Source organism: Thermobia domestica, chromosome 5 (genome assembly GCF_964235325.1).
Source record: "Thermobia domestica chromosome 5, izTheDome1.hap1.1, whole genome shotgun sequence".
In the NCBI taxonomy this organism is placed as follows: Eukaryota; Metazoa; Arthropoda; class Insecta; order Zygentoma; family Lepismatidae; genus Thermobia; species Thermobia domestica.
In genome coordinates, this window is record NC_137458.1 from 20,505,223 (window position 1) to 20,531,993 (window position 26,771).

Genomic DNA, 26,771 nt, shown 5'->3' on the forward strand with positions numbered 1-26,771 from the left:
TAGACGTAGCACAATCAAGGCAGTCCTTTATGCATTTCGCGAAGGCAGACTTCATACCTTTACTATAAAACACTGATTTAGCGAACGCTAAACACTTTCTTAATCCCAAATGTCCGTTAACATGTATCTTTTGTGCCAAATCGGAAATCATCTTACTGGGGATCACTAACAACCAATTTTGAGTTTTAGGATTTCTTTGATAAATTACGCCATCCAAAATTTTAACTTTATCTTGAAACTGTAAATCTGCTGCCAAAGATCTTAGCTTTGCACAATAATCATCTGAAGCTTGACCTTCTTTTATTTCGTCAAAACTTAGAAGTGAATCATCTTCTTGAGACATGAAGTTTACTCGGTGTATTTGAGGTTCCTTTTCTTTGACATCAGGTGGGTACCTGCTCAAAATGTCCGCAAATCTGTTTTCTACTCCTGGCAAATGTACAAACTCCAAGTCAAACCTCTGTAGTTTTAGAATCATGCGGGTCGTGCGCGGATCCAAGTTCTTTAGAGTCAACGCATGTTTTACTCCGGCATTATCACAATGTATGATAGCTTTTCTTCCTAATAGATAATATGAAAACTGCTCGCACAAAAATAACACTGCCAGTAGTTCTAACTGAAATATTGATAATGACATCTCATGGGCTTTAACACGTCTGCTAGCGTAACCAATTACATTCATTTCTTCTTGTTCTTCAGGATGTTGTGCTATATAACCAGCGAGATTTTGGGCAGTTGCATCAGTATAGACATGGAATGTTAGATTAAAATCTGGCTGAGATAACGCAGGAGGTGAACTCAATATGACTCTCAATTTGTCGAAAGATTCTAAAGCTTCAGGTGTCCATTCAAATTTATTCACTTTCTTTAATAGGTCGTACAAAGGTGATGTTAACTCAGAAAAATTACTGACGAAACGTCTTCTCCATCCAACAAGCCCTAAAAATGCCTTCAAGTGCTTCTTGTTTTTGGGAATTGGAAAATTTCGAATGGCCTCGTTATGTTTAGGATTCACCTGTATGGAATTTCCACTTATTACATGTCCTAAGAACAAAATTTCGGATTTCAAAAATTGACATTTCTTAAAGTTCAATGAAAAGTTTCCTGTTCGAAAAATTTCTAAGACTCTTTCCAAGTGAGAAAAATGATCCTCGTACGAAGGTGAGAAGCACATCACATCATCTAAATAACATATGACAAAATCCTTAGTACTAATATCAAAATAATGATTCATAACACTTTGAAAAACTGATCCTGAAGATTTTAATCCCATTGGCATTCGTAAAAAGATGAACTGTCTTCCTAAATATAGGAAACTAGTACAAAGAGATGACTCTGAATGAAGTGCAATACCATAGTATGAATCCGTAGAATCCAATGAAGAAAAATGGTAGACCCTGACATACGATTTAAAATGTCTGTTATTGGTTCCACCTGTACCCTTGGTGATATAACTTTTGTATTTAATTGTCTCAAATCTAATACAGGCCTCACGCTGCCTGATGACTTGCGAACGCAATGTATTGGATTTTTATAAGGACTAACACATTCCTTCACTACACCAATACGTATCCATTTACTCAAGGTTTTCTCGAACTCGCCCTGCATGTGTTGAGGAATTGGGTAAGATTTACCTACTACGGGCTCGTTATCCTTTAACTGAATTTTATACGGCTCTGTTTTAATTTTTCTCGGATACTCACAAAACAACGTACGATATTTCAGCAACAATGATAATAATTTTGACTTCGTCTCGTTATCCAAGTCATTTCTTTCACGAACGTAATTCTCGATTTCTTCTTTGGAGATTACACCCTCTTCTTCTTCTTGGATCGGATCATGCACTTCTAACTTTGCCAAAAATATATTATATTCATCTAAGTTTACAGTAACTTTTGTTTCATTAGAATCCTCGAAGGACAGGATTTTGTTTTTCCAATCTAACACAGCATTATATCTTTTAATGAATGGGACACCTAGTATCATATCAGTCTTCAGGTTTTTCACCACATACACTGGCGTCTCGAATATCTTGCCCTGGATATCTAGATTCAAAAGTTGGTAACCTTTCACTAAGTATTTCTCGTTTCCAGCAAAGCCACACAAAACAATATTAGGATCTGGGCGTAATTTGGCGGAAGGATATTTATTCTTTATTTTATTCCAAACAGATAAACTGAGTAAATTTAACTCTGAGCCACTATCAATTATGCACTTTATAGGAAGTCCAGCTACTTCGCAATCCACAGTAGGAGGATGACACTTTGTTATTTCTACCCTAGAATTACTTAACTCACTCTCTTCATCAATAACAAAACGTATTTGCAATGGCACGTTTCGGCTTCGCTGTACAAGTGGATAATTATCCTGCCAAGGTTTGAAAACCAATTCTGAGAACGATTCTGAAAGTTTACTTGATGCACAACCGCTATCCACTGAAATTTTATTAACTCGAACTTCTTCACCCTCTTCTTGGATATTGTTAACACAAACAATAGATTTATCACCATGCAAAGTGTTCGTTAAATCGAAACATCTATTACCAAAAGTATTTTCGAAATTTGAGTACTGCCGGGGACTCAAACTGCAGTCGAAATCGCCCCCTTCTAATGTCGACTGCACGGGAAGTTTTCCTCGCGCGAGTGATGAACAACAGCATCTGTCACTACCGTATTTCTGTTAGGATTTCTCTGAATGGAATCAGCTCCCATACGATAATTTACATTCCTTTCTCTGATGAATATTGTACTCTTGGCGACTCATTAGGATACGAATTAAACTCGGGGTCGTCACGTCTCCAATTTGAATTATAATCCCTATTATTATCATTATTATACATCCTTTTCCTACCACGACCATTTCTTCTGAACTTATTATTCCGTTGGTAGCGGTATGGCTTGTAAGAATACTGATAACCTTCACGGTCAGAAGTTTCACTGTTTCTATTACCAAAAAACTGCTCTGTTTGCACCGAAGAATCAATTTTCGTCTTTTTACTCTCTTGAACATTAACATTTCTAACAAAAGCTCTTTTTGTTTGCTTCACACTAGAGGATTGACACTCTGCAACGTCCGTCTGTGCTTCTAATTCCATCAAATGAGCAATTAGGGATTCCGTATCCTGACAACCTACTAGTCTTAACAATTTTGACTCCCCTTCTGGTAAACACTCGAGTATCAGATCTACTAGTTCTGTTTCATTTACCGTGTCGCAAATACTGTAATACTGATTTACAATGTACCATACAAAATCTACCATTCGCGGGAACTTCACTTTGTCGTAACGAAGAGCTTGCAACTGTCTTTTCTGTGCACGTTCCAGGCGCGCTGAGAAATACTGCTTTCTAAACTGATATACAAAATCATTGAATGAATTTATTTCTCCTGAAACTGACTTCAGCCACGCTGACGCCGAATGTGTCAACAATCTCTGGACTACTAACAATTTCTCCCTTTCTGACATATTATACAATTCCATGCACTGAACTAACTCTCTTAAAAAGTTTCGAGCGGCACCTTGCGTTGGATTACCATCATATTTTGGAAACGCATTTAAATCTCTTAAGGAAAAGCTTGTATTGTTACCATTTTCTCGTTTACTAGACTCTTGAGTTGAATATGGGAACATACTTACGTTTCGACTCAACCCAGTATCACTTTGATTCATTGGTCGAAGGTAAAAAGGATTGTTAACACTATTAGCACTAAAAGTATTTGTATTTGGTTGTAAAGAACTTAAACCAGACCATGCAACAGCAGTTGAACAACCTAACTGGCTCTTAGTAGTGTTAAAAGGATAAAAACTATTAGCATTACTATGAACGTTTGTCGCTTCAGTACCATATACTGTATTTGCCCTAAGTGGTTCAAAAGGCAAACAAAAAGGCGATGTAACATTAATTCGTCCATTGCACGGAGTAGTACTAGCTATTGTAGTAACAATACTTGTAGTAGTACAATCTCTGTAAGTACTTGCGATTGGAATTTCTCGCACCTCAACTTCAGAATTTCTAGAACCTACAGTATATTGCAGTTGTTTTCGATTATCAATGCAATTACTTTCTGATGTAGCTTTATTTTCACCTGAACTAAAGATTTCCACCTGCTTTTCTAATTCTTTCAAACGTTGGTCTAGGTGTTGACTCTTTTGGCTACACAAATGGACATTTCTTTCAATGCTTTTCTCTATTTCGTTATTGATAACCCTATTTCCTTCTTCTAATGAACTTACACGTGCATTTAACTGACAAATACTAGATTCGTGTCTCTTCTTATCATTTTCTAAAGTCACTAAACGGTCATTCAGTTCTTCTACTTGTGAATCTACTTCTTCACACTTGTTCTTCAAAGTTTCAACATCGTCCTGTACAAGTTCTAAGTCCCTACGAATTTCAATGCAAGTCTCTAACTGAAAAGCCTTTAATTCACCCTGTAACTCAATTATCTTTCTATCAAAATTATCACTTATTGCTTTAACCTGGGTTTCTAACCTTTCACTAAATTCCCTTGCCTGACAGTCTAATCTTTCAGTTAACACTTTTGACTGATTATCCTGCTTTATCGACATTTCGTTTAATTTCTCTAACAGCATTACAAACTCGACGTTTGAACTGGTTTGATTACTAGCGTTAACAAGATCTTCCGTTTCATTTACTAAGTCATTGTTTACTTTTTGTGTGGTAACGTTTAAAGCACCATTTATCTCCATATCCTTACCGGTAACTTGAATTTCCTCCACACTGTTCCCTACAACGTTATCATTATCTGTGATTTCGGCATTACGGCGATCTATATTCTTTTCTCTATCTGTACCGTTTCTTAACATACACTCTGAGCAGCTCCATTTTACACTTTTCATTTTTAGTATTTCATATTCCGTATTTGGTATCCCCTGACACCTTACATGATACCAGCGTTTACAGGTACTACAAGCTACACTGTACCTATATTTTCGATTGCAACAACTATGTCCAACACTTTCGTCGTAAGAATTTTCTCCACTACTGCTATCGCTCGACATTTTGATATTTACTATTAAATTTCCTTCAGAAGCTCACTTAAAAGTTCAGTAAACACAAATTGTTCATAACCGTACTATTAAAAATACTTTCTATCTTGGCTTGATTGAAACAAAACCTAGCAGTCAACGTCTAGAAGCAAATATCCTAAAGCTGGGTCGCCATTTATTATGTAATGCTACGGAAATTATAATTTGGAAAACGCTTGACAATATTCTGTTTTTGCGTTGTCTTTTTTTATTGTTTATAAACGTACTAGCCCAGACATAAAATACTACTTATATTTTTTTCATGGGTCGCCACTTCTTATAAAAAGAAGAAAAAAAAACTTATCAAGGAACTAATTTTACTTCACGTATTCAGGTTCGTTGCTTCTAGCCTTGTGCTATTATAATTTCGTTGCCACATGACACTTTATATTAAATCTGAACCAGTCATTGAAAAAATACTAGCGGTCATTCCTGAAGGACAATAAAATATCAGTTATTTAACACTTACTATACAGTTTATACTGTACGCCGTAAATCTTACCGTAGTAAGTTTACACCTGTAATAATTTGCAGCTGTGCTGTAATACTTAAAGAATGCGGATGAGTCTTTAGTATTTTCCGATGTTTTAAAAATAATATTATTATTTATAAGTGCAAAAACCACATGCTAGCAACACTATAATGATATCAATACCCGCTTGCTATTTTCACTTTGATTTGCAGTTAGTTTGTATTCATAACTTTGAAGATTAAAATTCACAAGAAATGTTATATTTTAAATGTTCTATTTTCTTAAAAGATATACTTATCCTGTTAATGCATTATGAGTTTTAAGGCTAATTATTAGATACGTAACACGCTCCAATCTCTCCGCCTTACTTGCCACACAATTCTGGACGGTGAACAGTTTAACTTACCCTCTTTCTTCACGGAAATACTTTTCAAAAGCACATTATACAAATTATAAAAACTAATTTTGACAATTGTAAAGACACTAGTTAAACAATCTCAAAAACACACCAAACCAAAAGAGTGAACAATAATAATTACATAAACAAATGAAAACATACAAAAACATTATGAACAGAATACTCAAAATATTGTAGGGGAAAAACTGAACGCTACAAACTTACTCTTTTTCACTTCTTCCGTCCGAGGATATTAGACTTCGTAATAGAGGAAAATCTTAACGTCTTCGATTTTCTCTTCATCTAGCCATACGTTTGCGTCTTCCTGTCCTGCTCTTGTGCACTTTATCGCTTTGGTTTTCTTCTTATTTATCGTCATTTTGCATATTTTTCCAGTTGGTCGTTCAAGTTTGAAAGTGCTTCCTGAGTGCTTTCTGAATGTCCTCATCGTTCTCCGCTATCAGTACTATGTCATCAGCGAACCTTATTGTGCTGAAAACCTGGGCATTTACTTTTACATCTTTCTCGTTTTTATCAAAAGAATTCTTTCATAGCCTCTTCTATATAGAGGTTGAACAAGAGAGCCGAAAGTCCACATCCTTGCCTTACTCCTTTAATTATTCTTGCTTCCTTCTGATCTCTTCCTATAACAGTTGTCTGGTTCCTATAAAGTTGGTATATTATTCTTCTGTCTCTGTAATCTACTTTCAGATTCTTAAACGCTCTGAACATGATCTTCCAATCTATATTGACAAAATCATTTTCTATATCTACAAATGCTATCATAATCGATTTGTTTATTCCATGATAACCGTAGACTCAGTATTGCTTCCCTTGTTCTTCTTTTTCTCCTGAATTCAAACTGGTCCTCCGATAGCCGCTCTTCAATTTTCCCTTCTACTCGTTATGCGATAATTTTGCACAGTATTTTTGATGCATGAGAAAGCAAACTTAGCGTTCTGTGTTCTTCGCATTTCCGTGCGACTTTCCTCTTCGGGATAGGTACCAATATGCTTTTCTCGAAATCTCTTGGTATTTTTCCCGAGATGTACATTTCATTAATAAGATTAAATAGTTTCTTCTTTGTTGCTATTCCGAGATTCTTGATCACTTCCGTTGATATTTGATCTATTCCTGGAGCTTTACCATGTTGCATTTTCTCCAGAGCATTGTCAAATTCGTACTGTAAAATTGATGGTCCTAATTCATTTTCATCGATCTTTTCTTCCTTCTCCATTTCTCCTTCGATCACTCTGTCTCCTTTGTAGTTCTTCAATGTATTCCTTCCATCTTCTTGTTATCTGCTCCTCTTCTATTAGTGTTGTTCCGTCCATGTCTCCTTTTTATATGCCCTTTCTGTATTACCTTTGACTATATTTTCCTCAATTTCCTTGCACCAGTTCCCTATTAAATGGGCCTTGCTCAAGAGAGAATACTAGAACTGAAATTCAGGAAGAGGGGGTGAAGAGATTAATGAGGATGAGGAAACTATGTCGATGCAAAAACTGAGTAATTATGACTTCATTACAGATATATTCACTTACATACGTCAATTAATATTTCTCTGATACAGGGCACTCTTACTTTCTACAGAGGCAGGAAAAAGGCCCGTTTTTGTAAACGAACACACTAAGCACGTAACTATACGTGCAATGTCCGTGCAGAGAAACGTAGGTAAAAGTAGAAAAAAAATAGGGAAAACGAAGGGAAAATAATAAAATGCTCTTCAACAAAAAAAAAAAAGGTAAAAATAACTACACTTAAAGCTACGAAAAACGCGAGAGGAATTTTATTGAAAAGATTGTTTTTTCTTAGTGATTAGTTGTGCTAACTATGAATATGAATTAAAAAGAAAACAAGTAGCTAGCTCTGAGTTTCGAAAACCAGCTGAAAATAAAATATTGCATAACATTTAATAATAAAGAAGGCATTTAAGATAATTAAAAAAAAACTGAACTCTTAACACGACAGTCCTTTGGTCCCTGCCAGCGGGCTTACGTTCAAAGTGGGGATGTATGGTCAAAGGAACGGCATCCAAAGTCCCTAATTCCGGCTTTCTAGACTGAAGTCCGCTACTCTTACTTCAGATAACTCCCCAATTGTCCTCACGATGCTGGGTCAACACCGAAATTTGTGTGTGTCTGGAAATTGAACCCGTGACCACGGGCACCGAAGGCATGCTCTAACCACTTTTTTTAAAAAATAAAAAAGGTAACCGCTTTTTACAAATTATCTCTATTTAACGTGCTGAACGCTTTGCACGGATTACACTGTAACCATTACGACACCACACAGACACAGAAGTAAACGAGGATAGTTAAAAACACCCATTCACGAAGCGGGATTCGAATCCATGACACTCACAGCAAGAGATCCACAGCCAAATGCTGAAGATCATTCGACTATGCCTGTCGGATTTTCTCGGCTAAGCGGTAGCACATTTAAGGTAACTGATTATTTTAAATGTTGCTCCTAAATACTGACAATCTAACTCTTATCAAATATTCCCTGTAATAATACCATACACTCTCCGTCTTCTATAGACGAAAAACTATAGTTACCCACATTATCTAGTACAGAAATAAGTTCTGATTCTCTAATAGCTGCTGATAGTGATAGTCAAGGTTCACCGAAGTATGATCTCTCAAACCAAAACTGAGATATTAATGTTACTGGAACAGCTGAAAAGTCATCGTAGTTAAGTGAATTGCCCACTTATCAGGATAAAGGGCGCTTGTGATGTGAAATGCGAGACTGTCAAAGGTACTACTTACAATAATTGGATTTATCATTTTCTATACTGTCATAAACTCTCTTCAAGAAGATTAACTGTTAATCTTGGCTGTGAAAATGTTACATAAGGAGTTTTATTGTTTTCTTTAGGTTACACATAAATATCTTCATTCCAGAATTATCGGATTTATTTTAACGGTTAACTTTCACATTTCTTCTGATTTACGAATATTTAAATCACAATTGTCCCTCTAAGGACATTTTAACTCATTTCGAACCAACTATATATATGGGTATTCTTGTTATATGGGAATAATTGAGACCAGAAGCAGTCTACAGGTTAAGTCCAAAAGAATCTTGGCTGACCTCCTGATAAACCACGTCTTTCAGCAAGGTGAATTGTGGCAACTCGATACCCACATAAGGAAATCTTCCGGTTCAGTGTGAAAACTCACATAAGAACTATCACCATAATCAGTAGAATGTGCCTTGCTAATTTTTCCCCAATGAGAAAGTGCCTAAATTTATTGTTAAAAATGAAAAGGCCTTTATTTCGAACAAGTCGCTACTACAGTTTTGTTATTTTAACACAACACTCTTGAAAAGTCATGTTAAAGTGCGACTTACCCCTGAGAAAGAATATTTATCTTTTTTTAGTTTCTCGTGCTCCTCAAAGTACGTGCGGAATTAGTGCAAGTGCCTTTCGCTCGCATTACATCGGCTACGATCTTGGTACTACCACATGTTTCGGTTTCCATATCTCAAATATTTATCTTTCAGCCCGATTCTATGTATGAATAAGAAATTTCAAATCTAGATAAGGGACACTAAAATTCATGTTTTATTCTCGGTGCTCATATTGTGATTTACTAAAAAATTATTAAATCAAATTGTAAGGTATACATTTGATATTTTGAGCAGATTGAGTAAGATAAATAGAAGTAAAAACTAGTCAATACTTGTCTTAACTGTTTCTTGACTGTCAATGAAATAGGTCTCTTAAGGAATTTTAAATATCCAAGTTTTGTATTCCGGTTTCAAATGTATACTAGTTTCAGATGTTCCAAATCCCAGGTGTTTGTGTCGGTCCTGAAACGGGGTACTGACCTAGATTCGACATTCGAACTCTTATCTGTATCAAATCAGATTTTTTTTTTTTTTAGTAAGGCAAGCATTTGATCTTTAGAAATGAAATCTTTAAGTTTAACGTCCCACGGTTATGCCGGTTCGGCTAAAGGAGAATGAGAAATGAGTGAAATGGTGGAATGAAGAAAGTGGAAGGAAACGGGAGAACCCCGAGGAAACCCACGAACACGGTCTTTGTCCACCACAAAGTCCACACGGTGCGAGCTGGGATCAAACCAGTGACCCCAAGCACCGGAGGTGAGCGCTCTACCACTGAGCCACCGCGCCCCTATTTGATCTTTAGAGTAGACTGAGGGAGATAAATAGGTTCTGTCAATATTCGTCTGAATTTCCTGTTTTGTTCTTCACTGGCAGGATTTCGTGAAATTACTTTCGGCGAATTTTAGATATTCAAGTTTATCACAATTTGAGATGTGGGTTTAGATTAGAATCAAGATCTGAGATCCGGATTTCGAATCCAGATACGAATTTCGGACCCAGATCCGAAATCCGAACCCAGATCCGAGATTCGAGATCTGGATCCAGATCAGAGATTCAAGATCCGGATCTTCGAATCCGGCCAGATCCGGAGAAGAAGAGAACAATAATACCCACTCTCAATCATCTGAGGAGAATATTAGGAAACCCGGAAATGGAAATGGAATCGGAGGAAACAAATTCACAAATTTGGAACGGAATTCAATTAAACAAAGACAAAGTCCAGTGGAGAGAAGCCAGTCAATTTTCACCTGGAGATGAGAGAACAAGAAGTCAAGAACGGAACCTAAAAAACGGAAAGACATGAAACCTATATGCAGAAGAAAGAAAGGACGCTCCAAATTCAAACCACGAAGTTGTTGAAAAATGTAAACAATATGAGCTTAAAAGTAGTTATAGGACAGGAACAGAATAAGAAGGATGAAAATGTTAGGAAACTGAAATTGACTGCGAAGAAGAAGTTAGCTGTGAAGATTACAAAGAGAGAAAACTATCAACCAGGAGAAAGTTGTGAAAGACAAAAGAAAGAAATTCGAAGCTGGGAATGGAGGAAGAAAAAGATAAATTTAGAAATTGAAAGACATAGAAGAACAAAGAAAAAGGAATTTACTTAGGAAGAAAGAAAGAGAGAAGAAAGAAGTGGAGAACAAACTGGAAACACGAAATAAATAAAAGGAAGAGAAAGAAATTTAACATGAACGAAAGATGGAAATATCGAAGGAGGAAGAACCAGAAAATGGAAAAAGAAAGAAATAGAAGAAAGTAAAAACAGAAGAATAATGAAAAAAAAAGTAACACAAGAAGGTGTAGAAGGAAAAGAAGAAATGGAAGAAATAGGAAAACAAAAGTAGTGACCTATTGGATCTCAAACGTGCGGAAAGCCAGATTCGTAACAAGAAAAAGAAGGCGGAAAATGAAACAAGTGACACGATGTGAATGGAGAAAATTGTAAAGCAAGTTTTGTGCCTCATAAGAAGAAGAAAAGGAAGAAAGTTCACATTAAAAGATACAGCGATGGTTGTGAAAGGATGAAGAGAGAAGAAACCATCGATGTAAAAAATATTATGTTATAGTGGATAGTTTTTGTTTATGTTATTTAATTTGAGAAAATCATTAATTATGTTCTTAATATTTCCTTACGAGTTAATTTGTTAGTTGTTTTAATTTTAATTATTTTATGTTAAAACAAACTTGATTACTGTAGGGAAATCAACGCAATTATTCACAATGAGTTGGTCCCTATATAGTTATAGAAATTTTGAGAAATGATACTGGAGCAAATGTCATGGACATTAAATCTTGGAAAAATTGTATGCAGATGAAAAACATACAAAATAACTATTGAAATTTTTTTTGTTAAGTGACAAAATTTTTTTAGACAAGGGAGAGTGTGTAATGCGCCGCTATATTGTACCTGCACCAGCGCATTACTTGGTATTTAAACAAATATGGCGGTTTGGATTTCGGTCCGCGCCGTAAGATATAAATCCAAATTGTGAAAACTTTTTCGAATCGAAATCAACAAACTATATATTCTAAATAATAAGGAAAATGAAATGTTAACGATATAAAATAGAAAAAAGTTTGTTTTGTGATTTTGATCTTTAAATATGTATGTAAAATTATGAATCTGTAAAACGTAAACCCCGGATCAAACGTCGGAAGATTTATCCAATTGTGTTAGTGTCTAGATTTTGTTTGTGATCAAAACGAAATGAAATTCATACGTAGATGGTGCAACGTAGTTCATTTGTAATTTGTGGTCCGTTGGCGCCATTTTAGAATACCCTATATAGTTGGAAGTTAATTCTTGAGTTTTTGCTGATACAGCCTCGAAGAATTGTGCATAGTAATAATAATAATAATAATATAATGAAATGAAAGAATTGAATATGAATATAAGTAAAAAAAATGATGATAATATGTGATGAATGAGGTAATTATGATATGTAGTTTGAAATAAAAGCCTGATAAGAACTACGTTATCTAGTTGGCCATCTACAGTTTGGTTATTGTTGGATGAACTATGTATTCGTACATGTGGTAGAACGCCAAGTTATTGTTTTACTGTAGAAGTTTCTTTTGTCAGTACCCGAATCTCAAAACAATCAATGTGAAACATCCTCTTACTACAATTAGAATGGAATGTGAGAGTAGTGCGTTTCATAATTATAATGTCAGTGATATATGGTGTTCATTGAGCAAAACACTCCAAATAATAAAGATTCATCTTAGACTGGAGAAATGGCTATCCTTCGTTTTTCATTATCATGTGGCCATAAAAAAAAAAAAACACCTGAGATATATATACTACTCCCGTATACAATTATGTGGTGTTGTAATGTATAATTCGTAGGATATGATGCTTTACTTCTTTTTTTAATTTCAGCACTTCCAATGTATCCCTAAAAATGTAATAAAGAAATAATAGTCATGTTTTATAAATATTCAATTAGACTGGGCAATCTACACAAAATTTGTAACCGATCACTGAAAACAGTACGTTTCTAGCACTTCGAGATCTCGAGTTTTCGAGATCTCATTGTCGAAAGGATTGGAGACAAACTTAATATAAACTTTTCTTTGAAGACAAACATAAACCTAGCATTTTAATATATAGATAGTATTATGAACTATATTGTAACATGATTAAGTTATACTTCAATATTTATATGTATTTTTAAAAATATTTTTACTCATGATTTTTAATACTTTTCTTTCAGCTTTATCGCCAGCAGAAAGAATTAATAAAAAAGGTTAGTATATATATTTTCTTTGGAATTAATCTCTTTGACTAATACATTCCAACCTTAGAAAAGCAGAAGCCGATGTGACATGATTACTTATCTGTTACAAAGTGGTTACACAAATTTAGGTTATTCACAGCTCACGTGTTAATTGTACGAGAATTGAAATACTGTATTAGGCGTTTGAATTACTGGGGAGGGGGATGATTGGAAAACCTCCCTCTGTAAAGAAACAAAACTATTTCTGGAGAGATGTATTTATATTAGCGCACTGCAAAAAATAATGCTTATGTGATTTTAGTAAGTGTTCTGGGTAAGGTTGCCAAATTTTGTAAACGAAAAACCGGGACACCAATCTCCAGGGTTCCTATTCATTTGATCAGAATCAATTAATATTTGTGTTTGTCAGGTTAATACTCTCAATTTTCCAGTTCATTCTACACACAGTTAACACAAATGAAGATCACAAGTGTTATATAAAGAATGTGAAAAGGTAACATGAGAATAGCTGCCTGGTGTTCCTTATTCCGAATTCCGATTTGTTGTTTAACAGGTCCTAAATATTGCACCAATTACGAGATATCCTTCCATTTATGATGCAAGAGATACATTTTCCTTTGTTCCGTCATCACCTGAATCAGAAACGCTACCGTAAAAGAAATACAAATTTAGCATTTACCAAGAAAACGTACATTTATACTAAATTCAGAACTATAAACAAAAAGTAAATCTTTTTAAAGCCCGTCACTGGGGTAAAAACATTCTTTCCTATTGAAAGTGATATTAAAGAAAGCTTTGCCATAACATATACCCCCTCTTGAATATTTTTAAAAATACTTTTCTTCCGCTCTGGAAGCTCAACAGGACGAAAGAGTGATTTTCAAACTTCTTGTTTAGTAAAACTAATTGGGTACATAAATGTTCCGAAAATCTGTTGTTGGGTGAGATATGTTAGTTCTTACAGGTTGATTGTTTTTTCAATCTGAAAAACGAAAACTGGGACAAACAGGCGTCCCGAAAGCCTTTTTCGTTACAGTTATTCTTTCATTGAAAACCGGGACTGTCCCGGAAAACAGGGACGTCTGGCAACCTTAGTTCTGGGGCTATAAGCCGGGTGGAGATATTGACATTCGACGTTTCGAATTCAGACATTGCATTCATTTTCAGGGATTGGGATGAACAGATGAGATAAATGCAGTGGCGGCTTTAGCAGGTAGGCCGGGTAGGCACGGGCCTACCCCAAAATTTTGAAAATAAACGCTAAAAGACACAATAAAGAGTAAATATATTTTCCACTATTTATATTAATGGTAGATAATTATTTAACAAATAGCATCGACTACTCTGTAAAAGTAATTTCCTACTGTTATTAATCAACCAAATGTGTATATGTAACCATAAGCAAGGGAGCGGGCCTACCCAAAATTAAAATCCATCTATATCTATCTATCTATCTATCTATACACACACACACACACACACACACACACACACACATATATATATATATATATATATATATATATATATATATATATATATATATATATATATATATATATATATATCCCTTCCTCATGTTGTGGGTCATGACATCGGAAGTGTCACCGTTCATCTCAGCGACCCCCCAAAAATGTGGATTCAGTACTAATATAGGTCATTTTCGATCATTCTTAAATATCTCTTCCTCCCCCTCCCCCAAGTTGCGGGGTTGAATTTGAATTTAAACGGGATCGAAAGTATCACTGTTCATCTGAGCGACCCGGAAAACTATAAATTCGACACTGATAGTGGCCATTTTCGATCATATATATATATATATATATATATATATATATATATATATATATATATATATATACTAGCAGCGTTCACCCCGCTTCGCTGCGGTCACCCCGGAACGCAATAAACTTTGTTACTTAGATAATTTTTACTTTTTCGCTTTCAAGTGATATGATAAAAACCATAGAAGATTGCACTAATGTTAACATTATATCGCCTGTCATTTATGTTAACCCGCCCCGCTTCGCTGCGGTCACCCCAACCCGCCCCGCTTCGCTGCGGTCATCCCGGAACGCAATAAACTTTGTTCCTTAGATAATTTTTACTTTTTCGCTTTCAAGTGATTTATAGCGCCTGTCAGTTATGTTAACCCGCCGAGTCACAGGGTCATGCGGGTTGCATATAAATACGTTTATTTTTATACCTATGATGAACTAATAACAAAGGATTTGTACGTATGGACACCTGAATGGTCAATTATCTCAAGACACTGGTAATTGAAAATTAAAGTGATATGATAAAAACCATCTAGGGTCCACATCCTAACAACCCCCCAAAAATGAAAGAAATCGGTTCAGCCGTATTAGCGTGATGAGCGGACAAAGGATTTTTTGTACGTATTGACACCTGATTGGTCAATTATCTCAAGACACTGGTAATTGAAAATTAAAGTGATATGATAAAAACCATCTAGGGTCCAAATCCTAACAACCCCCCAAAAATGAAAGAAATCGGTTCAGCCGTATTAGCGTGATGAGCGGACAAAGGATTTTGTGCGTTCTCTTTTATATATATATATATATATATATATATATATATATATATATATATATATATATATATATATCTTCCCGTCCCCCAATTGGTGGGGCTGATTTTGGATTTCTACCGTATCGGAAATGTCACTGTTCATCTGCATGATCCCGGAAACACTAATATTGGTCATATTATTATATATAGCTCCCCCTCTCCTCCGTGCTGCGGCACACGGCATCAGAATTGTCACAGTTAATCTGAGCTACTCCTAAAACTATGGATTCGACACTAATATTAATCATTCTCGATCATTTTTAAATGTTTATCCCCCTCTCCTAGGTTGTATCCTCCCCCTCCCCAACTATCAAGGCTAAACTTGGATTGAAACAGCATCAGAAGTGTCACTGTTTCTCTCATCCACCCCGAAAACTATGGATTCAACACTAATATCGGTCGTTTTTGATCATTTTAAAATTTCTTTCCCCTCCCCCTCCCCTACGTTGTATCGTCACAGTGAATAGCCTAAAGTAATCCCTCTAAACTCATGTATGTTGAAACTTTGATTGAGATCTGTCGGTAAGAGGGATGAAGTCACAAAGGCAGTCATTTTAATTTTAAAATTTTTCACATATATATCTCCCCCTCCCCTAGATTGGCTCGAAACGATAACAAACACCCAACGCCTGACCCTCATATATGTTGAAAATTTGATTGAGATTGGATGGCTGGTTCAAAAGTTGTTAGATTTTATTTGTTTTTATTTGTACGTCCCCCTCCCCTAGAATCTACCGTTAAAGTGAAATTACAAAAATGTTTCCAGATTAGAACCTCATTTATCTTGAAAATTTGATTGAGATCGGTCGGATAGTTCAAGAGTTATTAAGTTACAAAAAGTCACTTGAACTATACCGACAAACTGTAAGAGGTGAAAAAACCAGATTTCAAGAGGCCCTATTTCGAATTCGAAAGACTGTGGATGGTGGTCCTTATCAGCGTAAAGAAAGTCACGCATACGCAACTAAAAAATGTATATTTCATTAATGTTTAATTGGTGAACAGAGTATTCCTTGCAGAGTGAAATTCCCAGACATATCATCAACCGAATTTTGAGATATGCTCTGACTTTATGATTGGTCCAAAGTAGGCAAATGATAAACCTTGATAGCAATGGACACGGAATCATTTCGCACAATGTCGGAAGTGTTAAGGATCGTCAGCAGCACGGTCTGTCGTACTCGGGAAAACTCATGCTGTGATGTTTTCTTTCACGCTTAGAAGTGAAGAAAACGTGAAATATACCATGACGAAATACATCAAATGTCATGTTATTCCGAACACACACACACACACACACACACACCACACACACACACAAAAAAAACATGGAGCTGCCGGTTCCCAATACTTCCGACTACCCTCCGAAACATTGGATGTCCATTGTTGTCAAGGTTTACCATCTGCCTAGTTTGGACCATCCTTAAAATCAGGGTAAATCTGAAAACTCTATTGAGAGCATATCTTCAGCTGTCACTTTATCTTCAGCGTTCAGTACATTGCTCTTTAGTCTTCGTGGTTTCAAGTTCTCCTTAATCTTCTTATAAGCTAGATCTGCTCTTTCTGTGTCAATATCCTTTTCTATTTCTTTACATTGTTGTCTTATCCATTCCTCTTTGGCATGTCTTCATTTTATAATCATCTCATTTCTTATTATTTTATCTTACTGCTCCTTAACCTCGTTTTCAATTTTCTTCTCCCATCCATTAATTGAAGAATTTCCTTGGTGACCCATTCTTTCCTTCTCGGTTGTATTGTAAGTACGCCAGGTTTTATGTATAACTTCCTTCGTTACTTGTGTTATCTTATTTGCTATTTTCTTTGCAAAACTTTCTTGAATTTATTTGTTCTTGAGCTTGCCTATATAAAGTCTTCCATTGTTTTTCTTTAGCCCCCAACTTTGTAAATGTCAGCTCATTCTTCATCACGACTATATTGTGCTCACTGTGCACATGTAGGTAGTTTTATTTGCCTTCCGAACTTTTCCCTCACAAAAAAATATAGGGTAATCTATCTGATGTCTTTATGTCCTGACTTTTCGAAGTATATATATTCCGAATTTAGGTTTCTTGAACAAAGTGTTTGCTGTTACGACTTTGTTATTCGTGCAAATTCAGCCAGTCTTTCTCCTCTTTCTTGGCACTTCCTAGCCCGTATTTTCCTACTATTTTCCCTTCTGCGCTTTCTTCTACCATCGCATTCGAATCACCTTCTATACCCTGGCCGGCGGACGATGATTTCTGACAACTCAGCTCTCGAGGACGACTGAGGAGTGCGGTGTTGCCATGTGCTTCTCGCGCAAGGGGAGAATTGTCTGCTTCCTCGTTGAGGATGGGAGGAGGTGAGTGAAAGTTTGGCAATGTGCGGTGGTTACCATGGAGACGCGACAGGTTCTGAGCCTAAGGTTGGTTGAGCTGCTGTCTTCTGCTCACTTATGCAGAGCTGTCAGAAATCATCGTTCACCAGCCAGGGTATAGAATAGCATTTTCTTCTGCTTTTACATCTTTCATGACATTTTGTACCGCTTCGTATAATTTAATCTACTTCAACATTAATGTGTCCAGTCGTTGGAATACGCTTTTGAAAATAACTATATGTGTTGATTTTCTTCGTACTTACTCCTACATCATTCACGAGTCATTCAAACTTAAGTATTGTATATTTGTGTCTGTATTAAGCAATAACGTGCTCAGTGTCATGTGTACATTCAGTATAATCTACAAAGTTGCTAAAAAATGAAATAAAATCAAATCAAAATTTCTCATATATTAATAAAACAATATTGACGAAAGCAACGCAGTAACAACACTTGTGTGACAGTTTCAGTAACGCAACATCGCCATCATCAGACATCTTATAAATGATTCTTCTTCTAAAGACCATTTTACTAATATAACGTGTCTGATAAAGGCGATGTTACATTCCTGAAACTGTTACACAAATGTTATTGATATATTTGCTTCTTTCGCCAATTTCGTTTTATTAACCCCTACGTTCCAGGTGTCATTTTCCTATGTGCGTGCTGCAATATCAGTTGTGTACGCACATGAGGAGAGCATTCACATTATTGATAAAACAATTATTTGCATTATGAAACATTTGGACTGAAAAAGGAAAATTCCGATGTTCTAAAGGGATCTTCTGCTTCTTCAGGTTGGCAACACTGACCGGGGATCAAAGACAAATGTTTTCCGATCTCGGAATAGATCTCCAAGTTGCTAATTGGTTATCGTGAAAACAAACGCATGTGTGTTGTAATTGAATGCTCCCTTTGGCCTGCCATCTACTGAGACAACACTTTTTTTTGTCTTTTCTGTCAGTAAGGTGCTGTCACCTAAGGAGAAATAGTAGAACTAAGTCTTGCCTTTCATCCACTAACAAATTTCATCATCTCCAGAATTAATACGACCTTTAATAAGGAATACATTTTCATGACAACCATATGGATGTCACTTGTACACAAAAGATTAATACATGTTAAAAATTTCCAGTTCTAATGAACAATGTACAAACCAGAATTTACATTTAAGAACTTTTTTAGTTTAACGTCCCACGACTATACACCGAGCCTAAGGGAAACTGTGCTAATGAGGATGATAAGAATGAGGAAAGTGGGAGAAAACGGAATAACTTCGAGAAAATCCACGCACATGGTGTTTGTCCACCACAAAGTTCAGATGGTGCGGGTTGGGATGAGAGCTTTCTTGCCTGTGAATATAGTCATATATGCAGGGTGGTCATAAAGACGCTTTCCCTAAAACATTATTTCTTCACATATTGAGAAAAGCGACTTAGTGTTCACCTTGTATATAGTTGGGATTTTGAGTTATTTTATTTTATGTCTTTCTGCAGCGTCGATCACTTTTTCAGGGCTTGGTTCCATTACACTTGGGAGGGGGTGTGGAGAGCACAAAGTAATAGCTTTTACAGTATAGACTGTTTCATACCACAATATCTTGCCTCAAAAAGAGAGTTGGATTATAGGATCACACCACCTTTTTAAATACTTTCTTGAGAGCTGAGATATGTATATTGTTCAGTTATAAAAGCAGTACAACACTTTTCTTTGGGTTTTAAATTCAAACGAACTGCTTACAATTAATAAAAGAGTGTATACAAATTTTGAAGATAGGACAACAAAATAATTTTTGAAGTCCTTTTATTTAAATTGTAATGTAATATCCCATTATATTGCAAGCATCCCATATCAGTAAATAAAAACTAAGTGCTTCGGCATAAGCACCAAGAAGCAGCCGACGGATGCCATCACCACCGACGAGACACGAAGACATACGCAGAAAACCCTTTCGAACCTCCACAGACTCCGAGTTCGAAGATTGGCTATATAAACGGACACTGGTCATCTCCTATTTATATCTCTAGCTGCAACGGACAAGAGATGCTCCCTTCTCTCCAAGCTGCAACGGGCGGGAGAGATTCCGCTAATCCCACCTCTGTGCTGCAACGGGCACGAGGTTCCTTTAGACCCAGTTGCAACGGGCAGGGTCTTTCTTAACCACCAAACCTCAAACGTCCGAGCTGCAATGGCCAGGAATTTCAATTGTACTTAACTTGGAGAAAAGAACTTTTAGAGACAAATAGAAAATCACTTATTTGTAATCTTTTGTACAAACTATTTAAACATCTTTCATAATAAAACGTGAAGGAAAAATCGATGTGTATTTACTCTATCGAATATTACAGTATCGTCACATGTCCTGGTTAATCATTTGAGATCCTAAAATTAGAAGAATTAGTATTATAGGATATGCTAGATTATTCCGAATGGATTCTATCTGCCAATATTTCTTTTAGGTTTGTCCATGGCAAGAAGTTTGACATATTTTTCTTGCTTTTACAGATTCAGGAACTGGAAGGTAATCGTCCCTTGTCTTCCACGGAAGCAAGTGTGTCAGGATCCTTTTCTGACATGGTAAATTATTTGCTATTCATCATAAAGTAATATAACTATGAGTAAAATCTCCTTACCACTGTGTAGGACTTCATAGCATAACTCTAAAGAACTATGAACTTCCGAAGAATAATCTCGATGTCACCTTCTTGCTTCAAGTATCCTTAATTATTTCATATTTTAAACAAGAGAATTAAAAATATTGATCTACTATATATAAACTACATTATAATTTTCTATTGAATTGTTTTACATTTTAAACGCCATGTGTATATATTTACGCACATTTGGTCTATTGCTCGGAGCCATGTGCATATTCGACGGCTGTGTAAAACTTAAGGAAGAAAGTTATTTTCTCACGTCGTGCCACTCCCAAGTGGGATAGAGTGGTGAAACTGGAACCATACATAGAAAATAGTGCTAGATCATGATATAGAAAACTACAGGATACGTAATTAAAAGTGCAAAAGCCCGACTTCTATTCAGAATCCAAAAAAATGTTTTTTGGTTTCATCTCTAAGGACTTGATGATATGTACCTTTTTGTACTCACAGTGGTTCAAGGTGTTCATCAAAAGATAATACCCTGAAATTTGTGGTAGCTTAAAGCCGCCATATTGAAAAATGGCTGCCATGTCTCTACATTTACGAGGTTTTGCGCATTTATCTCATAAACGGTTCCTCTTATCGAGAAAATGAAGAGGAATGAAATTGAAGAGGATAAAATTTTGCATATATTATGTTCAGCAATATTTTTTATTAGAACCAATCGATTAGGAGATATTTGCGATTAAAGAAGAAACGGCCTTGTTTTAAATTGTAACACGTTATTTTCCGTGGAAATATTTTACCGAGATACATATTTCTGAAGTATTTAATATTTGTACTAATAAGTTCCTTCAAAAATTATTCATGTTAGTCTTCATCTTCACTGCTGTCGTCATCAGATCACAGTCCAGCGTCGAAATCAGTGACGTTTTCATAGTTGGAACAGGTCTGTATTTTGCACATGTCTGTACATCTGAGGCTGTTGGAAAGGCACACACATGAAGGCATGGCACATTTTCTTGGGCAAGAACATGACATCAGTTCCAAAACAGATTCAGGGGCAGGAGAACAGTCCATCCATTGTACTCCCAGACAAGATCCTCCCTCACTGTCCGTTATAGAAATCCAGCCATGGTCCACTGGGGATGGAAGCTCTGGGTCAGCTTGTAGACATTTCTTCCAAACGTGGGCTTGGTAGTTTGCTCTTCTTATATGTTAATAGAGCGTGTTCCGACATGGAGGAAGGCTATGAGGTTCAACAGACCCCTTTTTAGCAGAAAATATGCTGTAACGCAATTCATTGATGTCAGTGAACTTTTGCTGTCTAGAGTAGAGCTGGCAAACAAAGAACTCAAGCTGCTTCTTTGTTTTCTCTGGTATTTCAGCTTGAGTTCCAAGAATACTTAAAGCGGTTCTGAGTCTAGAATTTTGAGTCATTATCTTGTAGGCTGCAGATTTCCCCTTGCCTGCAAATGCACTTACTGCATCGCACCCAGTAAATGAATGAAGTCCGGGCAATTCTTTACACACTTCGTGACCTAGAAAAGCATTCATCTCACTCATGTTGTAAAACTTTACTCTGTCACTAGATCCACATTTTAGAAATATTGATCCCTTGTACTTTTTCAACTGTTCTTCTATAGCAAATAGTGTGATAACAGCAATATATGTGTCAACGGACTTAATAATTATCTTTCTAAATCCCGAAAGAAGAGCATGCTGTACGTGAAGAAGTCGGGTATCCGCCTCTTCTTGGAAACATGTCAACTCAGGAGCTTCTTGTGCCAGTTTGCTTGTAATTTTATGGCACTTTTCTTCACAAGTAACATACATAACTTGTGTATTCAGCTGATTGAGATACTGCTCTCCCTGCCACTCTTTACAAATGAAACGTATAAGTTCTTTTTTGTTCTCGTCATCAGATAAAAACTGCTTCCATTTTCGGACTGAATGGGCAGCAGTTATATGTTTCGCTTTTATAGAATCAGCGACATCTCGATGTTTTCGTTCCCTACTTTTTATAGACACTTGTCTGTACGTATCAAAGACAACATGAATTGTCTAAGAAGATACGGATTCTTGTAATATTCTCGAAAAGAGTTTGTCAGCTACTTCGCCAAATGTTTGTAGTCCCTGTGGCAGCTTTAGAACAAGGCACATTCCATCAAAGATGTTAACAGCGTCACTAGGAATTTGCCCATCAGTTGCAAAGTCTTTGGTCAGGACTTCCATCAGTTTGGACTTAGCAGTTTTTCGAATCGAACCATCAGGAGTAGCCAAAGACCATGGAAGAGGTCCCAGAGGGTACGAGAAAACACTTCTCATGTCCAACTCTCTTCGACTAGCAATGATTGCCATCTGAGCAAACAGATTTCTTTCCGACTTGAAAACGAACTCTGTGTTATTCATCTTCACACTCTCTTTCTTCTTCAAATCAGAGAACGTCTTCAGCTTCTGCTTCTTGAGAGGCTTGAAAAATTCTTCTGGTTTTGAGTCTTCAGACAGATTATCTTTCTTGAATTTTTCATAAGCTTTTTGGCCTACTTCATGTGCTGTGACCATGTCTTTGACAATTTCTGGAGTTGTCACAGCTCCAGTAGATAAACTGATCGTATCTATTTCTTCAAATGGATTTATCCATTCATTGGTCATCAGGTTTTGTAACGCTGAAACATCACGTTCATCTTTTTGAATCATAAGCCAAGAAAGATCTGGATGTAGCACAGATTGTCCTGAAGAAGAATTGCAGCTTATTCTTTCACGAACCACGTGAAGAAATGCTGCTCTCTTAGAGTTTAAATAGTATCTTTCAAATGCTGCAGGTCTTTAGCTGAACTTCGTTGTACCTTTTGTTCCTTGTGTATCTTTATTTATGCTTTCTTCAATAGCTTGGTCCACAGGGATTCTGCCAAATGGGTTTCTTTTCGCAATCTGCACTGAGAAACCTCCTTCAATAAAGGATGCATAAATAGAGGGATGGTCAGTTTCTTGTGCTAACATGTTAGCATAATTCACACTAAGATAACGTGCGTAGTTTAAATGATCGTATGCAAAGCACCAAGGTATTATCTCTCTGATAGCCGCAAGATAGAGCAGCCAATTGCCTTCTCGGTTTGCCCGCACTAGTGTAAGGAGTACGTCTACCATATCTACGTATGATATCCATAACAATGCCAGATTTCCATTTCCTTCCTTCATATGTCGAAAGTAGTTTTCAAACCCATCATGTACTCTTGAAAATTCCATGCTTGACAGTATTTGTTCATAATCCTCTGCTTTCGCTGAAGCTAAATTCTCAATGTTTGGATCTCATCTTGAAAAACGTGAACAGCATGAAATGCTTCTTCATGTTTTTCGTCATTTCATTGAAGAAAGCCTCCCTAAAGTATTCTCATGAGTGCCTCATAGACCAGCTTGTGCATGCGAAGTGCTCTATTATAGTGTTTGCCTTACATGATGCTTGAGGGGGAGACTTCAGCTGCAACTCCTGCTTCCAATAGGTCTTTTAGTCCAGCGTCACTGAATCTTTTCCCAATGATTCCCATGAAATTGCAAATTAAGTGAAAAGCTCCTGACGTCTCCTGAAATGTCTCGTCTCGTCTCGTCTCGTGTCTCGAAAATGAAAACGCTGGCGAGAATGGCCGAGATTGAATTTGCCAGTGGTCATATAGATTGCAAAAGGAAAATCCCCTTTGTGAGAAAACATGTTGAAAAGCCTTCGTAGGAAGGTGTCCTCTGTCTATTGAATGAAACAATCGTGATACATGAGCTTCCAGGAATATCATCCTTAATGTCTTGTCCCCAATTCCCCTTGCTGTAAACTGAGGAATTCTCAATTTTTTTTTCATTTTTGGCTGGAATGATGACAAACGAAATCAAAGACAGGAAGATTTTTACAAGGTCAAGAAACCGAACTACCACCACCATCTATTCAATTTGAGAACTGGGTAAGGTCTACACTCATTACAGGCTGTAGTTGAAAGTTCTGGCTGAGATGGCGGAAGAGAACAGAACAGACTATACTTGTCTTTATTCTCTGGTGGCGGTATTCTTTTTGCTATATGAACTGAAAACGGCAATTGAAGTATGCCATCTTGCAACTAAAATTTTGTCTTTCTCTCTCTCTCTCTCTCTCTCTCTCTCTCTCTCTCTCTCACACACACACACACACACTTTTACCATTTTACCAATCGCTCGCTTATTATACAGCAGTCATGTTGTAAAATTCACCTCTTCGTTTGGAAGGCGAGTGAAGGACAAAAAAAGCAAAGATATTATCGACGAACCCTTCAAATTGTTTGCTTTCAGCAAATTTATGTTACTAACCATAACACTTTAGGTGAAGAGGTTTTACAGGGGGACCTTCGTTTTGTTACGCGGAAATGTTTGATTTGACCAGAGTGTGAAATTGCCCTGGTGTTGAGAGAAGGGGAATACTTCCCTTTCCTAGTGAATAATATTTATTAGGACCTGAATTATCTTCAGAAATGGTTTCTTACAGAATGTAAAGAACATTTGGTATAATATTCATGGAACTCCGTTGAAAGCAGAAAATATCATGAGAATGATCAAAATTCGAACATTGAAGAAAATAATTAACAGAAAAGAAATAGGATACCCAAACCATATTTTTAAACCTGCAATAAAATGTATATCCTATATTTTTACTAATTCCTTACTCCCATGAAAGTATCCTGGGGTGGATATTCTCTCCAATTTTTTCAGACTGAAATCCTTTTATCCCGTAGGATTTCGCCCCCTGACACAATACGAAAAAACAAATGCTCTTAAAATCCATACACATGACCCTTCCGGGACTCAACCCGGGGCCTTCAAGCCGATGGTCTATCGCCACAGACCGCTCGGCTTGGTATGAAGATGTACGTTGTATGACTGCGAATAGATCTCGACAATATAAGAAACTTTAATCCAAAATGGCCACCCAAAAATCAACTTTTTTTTTTAGACCACTAGCTAATCTGGGTGTACTGTCATGAGTTTGTTACACAAACGGGGCAACCACCACATAGTAGCACACACACCGCGGTTATGGGAACAGATTTGAACCATGGAGGTGAAGACTGGCCCCAAGCATTCTTTCGTCCGATGTATCGTTCAGCTCCCATTACTATGGCACTTCAAGTAGAGTTTACTGTGCAGTAACATATACAATTTCAATCAAATACTTTCCATTACTCAATAAAATTATTTGGTTCCGAGCTTTTTTTAAAAAAATAATTGCAACAAATCTGAACATGCTAAAATGAAAAGTAGTTTTTGGATTGGTATGGGTTAACACTGTGAAACCTAAAGGCTGGAATATATGAAATCAGAGTGTACATACATATCTGTCTCTCTATTTATCTATATATCTTTCCATCTCTCTCTCTCTCAATATATATATATATATATATATATATATATATATATATATATATATATATATATATATATATATATATATATATACAGACACTATAAAGCAAGTGGGCTGATAGTATACGATAGCGTCTGGGATGGTGACACCTTTACATCGAACTTTGCTTGTCGTGTAAACATTAATTGACATTAGTGTCTTCATTTTCGACGTACCTATGAGCAATTTACTGTATATTCGTGTATTGAAACTGGTGAAACAAATTTCAATGTTTTAGAATGAAAAAAAAAAGAAAAGAAGCCAGGGTCGAGAAGCCTCAGACAACTAACAGCAGAGATATATTATCTTGTAAACTATTTGTCCTTGCCTTGTGAGCTTATTTGAATTTATTTTTAAGACCTTTAGGCAACTTTGGCCGAATGGATGATGATGGGAAAATTAATGGAATGAAGAAAGTGGTAGGATACTAGAAAACTTCGAGAAAACACACACATTCGAAAAATGAAATGAAATGAAATGAAATCTTTGAGTTTTACGTCCCACGGTTATGCCGGTTAGGCTAAAGGAGACAGTGATGATGAGTAATGAATGAAATGGTGGAATGAAGAAAGTGGGAGGAAACGGGAGAACCCCGAGAAAACCCACGCCCACTGTGTTTGTCCACCACAAAGTTCACTTGGCGGGGGCTGGGATCGAACCCGAGACCCCAAGCACCAGAGGTGAACGCTCTACCACTGAGCCACCGCGGTCCCCACACACATTTGATGTTTGTCCACCACAAAGCTCACATGGCACTAACCGAGATCAAACCGACTACCACATAC

At 36.5% G+C, this 26,771-nt stretch overlaps 1 protein-coding gene across 2 annotated transcripts in view; it reads left to right on the top strand.

The window, feature by feature from the left end:
* LOC145685776 (uncharacterized) overlaps window positions 1-26,771 on the top strand; it is a 100,521-nt gene that overhangs the window by 11,592 nt on the left and 62,158 nt on the right. For both annotated transcript variants that reach the window (XM_081758300.1, XM_081758299.1), the window contains exons 2-3: window positions 12,996-13,028; window positions 20,473-20,544. In XM_081758300.1, the coding sequence (XP_081614426.1) occupies window positions 12,996-13,028; window positions 20,473-20,544 (105 nt within the window). The remainder of the gene's footprint in view (window positions 1-12,995; window positions 13,029-20,472; window positions 20,545-26,771) is intronic.